The sequence below is a fragment of the Antennarius striatus genome, chromosome 17 (genome assembly GCF_040054535.1).
Source record: "Antennarius striatus isolate MH-2024 chromosome 17, ASM4005453v1, whole genome shotgun sequence".
Taxonomy (NCBI): domain Eukaryota; kingdom Metazoa; phylum Chordata; class Actinopteri; order Lophiiformes; family Antennariidae; genus Antennarius; species Antennarius striatus.
In genome coordinates this window covers 7,591,589-7,598,296 of record NC_090792.1, presented here as the reverse complement: position 1 = coordinate 7,598,296, position 6,708 = coordinate 7,591,589, and the positions used below count along the sequence as shown (strand labels likewise).

At 42.5% G+C, this 6,708-nt stretch overlaps 2 protein-coding genes across 3 annotated transcripts in view; one reads left to right on the top strand and one right to left on the bottom strand.

Moving 5' to 3' along the window:
* Positions 1–377: 377 nt before the first annotated feature.
* Positions 378–4,643, bottom strand: pax1a (paired box 1a). Its single transcript, XM_068339580.1, has 5 exons — positions 4,503–4,643; positions 3,268–3,897; positions 2,045–2,178; positions 1,422–1,635; positions 378–944 (listed from the first exon to the last, which is right to left on the bottom strand). Exons 1-5 carry the CDS (start codon positions 4,504–4,506, stop codon positions 880–882), a joined length of 1,047 nt encoding a protein of 348 aa, XP_068195681.1. The 5' UTR covers positions 4,507–4,643; the 3' UTR covers positions 378–879.
* Positions 4,644–5,715: 1,072 nt separating this feature from the next.
* The window catches only part of nkx2.2a (NK2 homeobox 2a), a 34,869-nt gene continuing 33,876 nt past the window's right edge, over positions 5,716–6,708 (top strand). Inside the window, exons 1-2 of one of the 2 annotated variants that reach the window (XM_068339578.1) lie at positions 5,716–5,870; positions 5,982–6,054. In XM_068339578.1, coding sequence (XP_068195679.1) covers positions 5,716–5,870; positions 5,982–6,054 — 228 coding nt within the window. Of the gene's footprint in view, positions 5,871–5,961; positions 6,055–6,708 lie in introns of those variants that run through there. The other variant, XM_068339579.1, reaches the window with a different exon arrangement.

The window sequence follows — 6,708 nt, the reverse complement described above, 5'->3', positions numbered from 1 at the left end:
TGCCGACTTGATTTGGATATGGAGCTCTCAGCCTTCCACCTTTTCAGGATCATGCAAACGCGTCTGACCATATTTATTTATTTATTTATTACACATTTCATGCAACTGAGTTCAGAGAAAGCAATGAGTTCCTTGTAGTCAGAAGAAGATGAAATGAGGACAGAGGACAAACTAAACAAACTACATTAAATTCAGATTAAGGCAAAGATTATTGTAGGAGTTGAGGAGATGGACTGTGGTCGTAATAAAACCGCTCGAATGTTAGAAAACGTCAATTCCTCCTATCCGCCCGTCAGCGCGGTCATCAACAGCGAACTGAACGAACCCAAAAAGCTGCGACAACGTGGCATTCATGAAAGCCTTTATTTTTGAATATTTACAATGAAATTATAAAAATATATAATTAAAGCTTTGGCAAATATTTTACATTTAGACAATTTATCTCTTTGTTCACATCGTTAAGTCACTGCAGAATCGAGATCATGGCCACAGATAGGATCACATAATATATATTGGATTACAGACGAGGCCTTTGGTGAAGAAAACATCAATGACAGACTGGACTGACAAAATGTACTGTTTATCCCGCAGTCAACGTAAGAAAATTGAAGTTAGCAAATATTTTAATTGAGGAAAAAAACAAACTATCGGCCAATGGTGGACAAATATCCATGCAAGCTTACATTCGAATGACCACAAGGCCGATAAAGTTATTCAAAACGCATGTCGGTTTGGCCTGCATGTGTCTGACTGTCAGCAAACACTCCTGGAAACGAGCCACCAGCGTTCACACTTACTGTAGGAGCTGATGAAATGAGTTCATCTAATTGGATCTGGTAATGAAGTTCCGCTGGTGATGATGAGGTAAAGAGACCCTGGTCAGTGCACACTGTTCAAGTCTTCATGTTGCTGCTTGCTCAGAGGACTGGGCGGTTTTCTGTCTCCTGCACAGCGTAAAATAGGAATAAACGGTGGAGCCGTGAATGCAACTTCACCATCACATTATATTTTACTTTCTCCCTGATATAAATTCACCCAAAACATCGGAGCGAATTCGAACCACTCATGAAAAATACTATTAGCACAAAAAGTAATTAGTTTGTTTTTTGGTTGTTTTTTTAAAAAGTTTTTGTTCTCAGAAGACGAAACAGTCCTGTCGGTCTAGTTTGGAAGGATTAATATTAAATAAAAGGCGAGTGACTTGGCTTCTTTCGGGACTTCGTAAATGTTTACACTGACGGTCACTGTTTTTCGCAAAAAAAAAATAAAAAAATAAAAATACGTGTGCGAAGATTCCGGGGAGGGAGGGGGGTGTCAATTTGCAAAAACAAAAAATAACCTGAAGAATACACACAATAAAAATAACATTAATAATAAAAAGAGGAATAAATGAACACACTACCGCATGTCATTCTCTCTACCTTCTCGGGCCTGGTGCTTGAACGTCATCGGTGAGTGGATCTCCCCTGCGTGCATGCTCATCCCGTTGCCAGGGTGGGACAGGGCCGGGCTCTGCGGCTGCCAGTGGTGGTGCCCCGGGGCCACGTACCCGCCTGCTGGACCGCTGTACACGCCGTACTGGTTGGTGGGAGAATAGGCGCACGCCGAGACGTAACTCGACAGTGTGGAGGAAGGCTGGGAATAAAACGTGACCAAAATTAGAGCAGTAACTCTATGTGATGGTGTATTTTGACATAATGCTGCGTCTGGATGTGGTAGAAGAAAAAGGAAGAAAAGTGAGAGTCACTGTAATTTGTTCTATCATAAATTAGTTCGATGAGAGTACTCTATTGTCATTCAGTCCCAAACCTTAAGTAAATGAATAAACCCTCTAATTCTTATCAAGCAGAGGCCTGTGGCCTTATGTGACTCTGGTCCTTGATATTTAACTCATTTTGTCATTAAATTTTTGGTTGCTTCCCACAAAATAAAGAAAAATGTTCTTACAGACTATCACACAATTGTGACGCCACCACTTTAGCAGAAAAAGTTGTCATAGAAGCGTTTCAGGCGATGCAATAGTTTTTTGTTTGTTTGTTTTTACCTGTGCATATTTTATGTCGGCGTCAATGGCTGATTTGTCGATCCCATTAACGGCGTGAGCCGCGGGGAAAGCAGCTCTGTTGACGCTACCCCACTCCTCCATTTTTGGTGCATATCCATCAGTCCCAGCAATGGCTGATTTAGAAACATGCAATGACTTCAGTCAGGACACATAAAAACAAGATAACAAAAAACCCCAAAGCAATCCCACATGGAATAATAATAACAATCATAATAATAATAAGAGTAATAATAATAATAATAATAAGAGTAATAATAATAATAATAATAATAATAACAATAATAATAATAATAATAACAATAATAATATAATAATAAATTGCTGTACTAAAAAAAGCCCTATAAACTTCAAAATTGCGGGTTGGCTTGAAGTGGTTTTGAAATAAAGGTTAGGTCAACAAATAGAAATTAAATATTTAAATTACAATAAATATTAATTTAGTCCACAGTTGCTACCGTGAGTAACCTAAAAAGAAAACAAATTTTAAAAAGGCCCTGGTTAAAATTAAAACTTACAGAAAAACACAACACAAAATAGAAAAACGGCACACTCAAATGGAAACAGCAGCAGGTTGTTCTAAATATGAGAATCTATTATGACGTATATGTTAAAATATGGTTTTAAAGGTTTACAATTAGGTCCTGTCGGACATGTTTACCTACATATGTAGATAAAATAATAAGATAAAATAATACAATTTTACTGTTAAAATATGTTTATAACTTTCATATTTTACAATGAGAAACCAATTCCGCTCATAATAAATACTTCAATGTATATTGTATACGCGGTTTAAATAAAGTTGTGTCATTATTACACTGGGACACGCTGCGTAACTTTGGGGGGAAAAGAGTGAGTAAACGTGCAGAAAGGCTAAGACAAATGCCTGTAATGACTACTTGAAGGATTAGGGGGGATATAGCAGGTGAGCAGAGTGTTTGCAAATGCATCATCTCATGAAAAGGCCCATTGAGAGCGGACTTACTGCTTTCTGGCTGAATGGTGAAACGAAGGCCTGTACAACTTCTAATGGACACATTGTCCTGCTTGTTGCCAGAACAGGTTCTGCGGCGTGATATGCCAATCCATCATCCAGAATAATGACCAGCTGTACCGTTTATAAACTCCTATTTGGGAACAGTGCGAGCTGCACGCTAACAGAGGACTAACATGTCTCATAGAGCAGAAAATTATTTCCTCACCTGCAGGATCCATGAAGGCTCGTATACCGAGAATATTGCTGACGGTGTGAGCAGAAGGCCAGGCCCTCGATATGCTCATATGCCCAGCTGTCACTGGTACTCCAGGAGGGCTGCCCATTTTAGTGCCAGTGGGCGACATGGTGTTGGGGTAGGAGTAAGGGTATATGTGGTTGTAGGAGAGGCCGCCCTGCGCGGAGGCTTGCTTACTGCTCTCATACTGGTTCGGCTGGGAGAGATTTCCAATCTTGTTGCGTAAAATCCTGCTGATCGAGCTAACCGATGGGACATTGTACTTGTCACAAACTCCATCTGCCAAAAGCCTGTCCCGGATCTCCCAGGCAAAGATACCGGGGTCACTTTGTTTGTATTCCCTGATATTTTTCACCACGTTAGGCGTCGTGACCCGTGGTTTGCTCCCACCGATGGCTCCCGGTAAGATGGAGCCCGTCTCGTTATACCTCGCCAAAATCTTGCTAACGCAACCGTGGGAGACTCGGAGTTGCCTGCTTATATCGCAGGGTCTGATCCCCAGCTGGGCCAGCTCCACTATTCTTAAGCGTATGGCGTTGGGCAGGGGTCGTCCATTGACGAACACGCCGCCGAGTTGGTTCACCTCTCCATACGTTTGCTCTGTAAAAGAATGAGGATACAGATATTTACTACACATGCACGTGTAAAATGAATAAAAAATTAAATAAACACAATCGAATTTCATGAGGCAGTCAAGGCTTATACTTTCACACAAAATATAAATTATTAATCGATAATGTGAATGAGTAAACAGACGTTTGTAAGTAAATCCAAGTAAATAAAGAATAAAAAAAAACTTTCAAAACTCATCGGTGACCTCTGACTAATAACATCTGTTTTACAACTTTGTGTGTAAAATGTTTGACTACCCCATTGCGAACAAAACAAACATCAATAAAATGGCGAGTTTGAAAAGAGTGCTCCAAACACACTTTTTTGCATTGAATAAATGATGTTTTTTGTCTCTCCATTTAAGATTTAAATCTTGAAACGTACAACAAGGCCAACAGAATAGAGCTGTGACAATCCACCAAGTTGACAATCCGTCGCCGAAATACGCTCTTCGTTTGCAGATGATCTGAACTTGGACTAAAAAAAAAAAAAAAAAAAAAAGCTTATTTCTGTTTTTACGCAAGCGTGTTGATCTGGATACGCTTCCACAAGCTCCCTGCCACTGAAGCATGCAGATGGTAACGCTGGCTTACCCATTTGCCTATATGTCTCTAGATGCTGGGATAAATAGGCGCCCCTTCAGATGGCTGAGCGCGTCCGAGCGAAGGCAGAGAAGGAAGGGGAGCAGGAGGAATGAGCCCCAGAAGAGGAAAAAGAGAGCTCTTTTAAATCTCCTCCAAGTGCAGCGCGCCCCCTTATTACTTGGAAGCGAGTCACTGCAGTGTAGCACCGAAGTGATCGTCATCCGATAAAAGCAAATTGCAGTTATCCCGGCGGGTCAGGAGTTTGCTGGTCTTAATTTGACGCGTCCTCCACGTCAATCTTCGCTGTTATACGCCGGGCCCCTGCTTTGGTCTCATTGGTCGTCCTGCGCTGGAGACGCTGTCAGCCAATGCAAACCCCATCCGGTTGGAGCCGTGCAGCCTCCTTGAATACTTTGCATAGGGGAAGTGGCAGCAGCGTGCAGCCTTACAGTGAGGACTTCATCTGCTCTGGAATGACAGAGGAGCGTAAAACTTCCTGGACTGATTACCAAACAAAGATAAAGTCATTTTTCTCTCCTGATATGAAGACCGGTGGCATATATTAAAAGTTGTCTTCACAGTAAAATCTATTTAATATTTAAAAAAAACAACCCTAGACATTAAATTATTCTGCGCAACTTAGTCATTTCAAATGCGTTTAATGGATATTCCTGCTAATATGTGAATATTTACTAATTGACTTCTATTTTTTCCTGCACAACAATATCTGATTTTATCCACTTTGACCAGTTGTGGCATGTCAGCCCAACAGAAAAAAATCTTTATAGCGTTTAACTGACTGCAATTAACGAAACAGCAAAATATTTTGTATTTACGCATTGGTCGTATAATCTTATAGTCACGATCCTTCAGAGTCGAGTCGTTTGACCATTTGATCCAACAGAGACCCGAGCAGCCCGAGTCCCTTTACGAGCCATCAGTCCGGCAGCAACACTGAAGGGACTCGTGTAATCGATACCCGCGTGGATCGCTGCGCTCCCACACCAGAGGGACACGGACTGGATGCCGGAGACGAACATTATCACAGCGGGTTTGCAGAGTTTGTGCAGGTTTAGAAGGTACCGTTTATAAGCTCACAAAACGTAAAGTAAAAGTCACCAGTCGGCCCAGTAGTTCAACGTTTGTACCCCCCCCCCCACCACTATACCACCACCCCTGTCCCGTCTGTCTCCCGGCTGCTTCACCCTCCAGATCTGTGAGAATGACACATGGAAAGCATCAGGGTGGGTCAGAGGAGGGTGGTGGAGACGTTCGCCCGAAGCTGCACAATAGTGATGGACATTTTTATTTTTTTATCGCGGAGCCTCAGCTTGTCTTGACATCAAGTGAATTCGCTGACATGTTTACTTCAGTGAGGTGATTAGTGGTGTATACTGGACGGAACCCCATCTGTTTCAGCATACAGTAGGATATATTATTCTAGTAACAACTGGTAGACTCTCTCTCATCGTGGTGCTTGGCTGGCAGGACTTCCCTCATCTGGACAACGGAGGAATTGCACAGTTCCGCCTCACCGCTGCACACAGGCGCTGTTTCAAGGGTAGGTGACTCTTTCTGGAAGCTTCAAATAGTGATGACAAATACAGTAGTTTACTGATGATGTCAAAATAAAGCCCCATGGAATTCAGCATATTAAAATACAAAATTGTAAATTTATATACAGTATATATATATTTTTTATTTTAATATATTGATCTGATCCCCGAAGGGAAATTAAGAGCACACTAGTCAGTAAATACTGCAAACACATGAATACATGTTAGTGTGTACAGGCCCCTGTAACTCATGCACACACACACAAGGGCGCCTGTAGGCATGCAGGGGAGAGTGGCGGGAAGCCCCTTTGTGATGCGCCCCAAATGAGCAACTTGTGAAGGGGGACGGCGCCTGGCTCAAGGGCGCCTCGGCAGTGCTCCTGAGGTGAGCTGACATCTCCCACTGTCAGCTCACTCTCCGGGTGTTTTCTTTTTGGGCGGGAATCGAACCGCCGATCTTGGGAACATTGGACGACCCGCTGTACCGCCCGCCCTGCCACTGAGCCACTGCCGCCCCGTGTGTGTGTGTGTGTGTGTGTGTGTGTGTGTGTGTGTGTGTGTGTGTGTGTGTGTGTGTGTGTGTGTGTGTGTGTGTGTGTGTGTGTGTGTGTGTGTGTGTGTGTGTGTGTGTGTGTGTTCCATACATATACAGTATATAT

Excerpts from the sequence above, each read along its gene's own strand:
- pax1a (XM_068339580.1), bottom strand. Across the intron at positions 2,179-3,267 it reads AGCCTTCATGGATCCTGCAG|CCATTGCTGGGACTGATGGA; the intron begins GTGAGGAAATAA and ends TTTCTAAATCAG. Across the intron at positions 1,636-2,044 it reads CCGACATAAAATATGCACAG|CCTTCCTCCACACTGTCGAG; the intron begins GTAAAAACAAAC and ends TTTTATTCCCAG.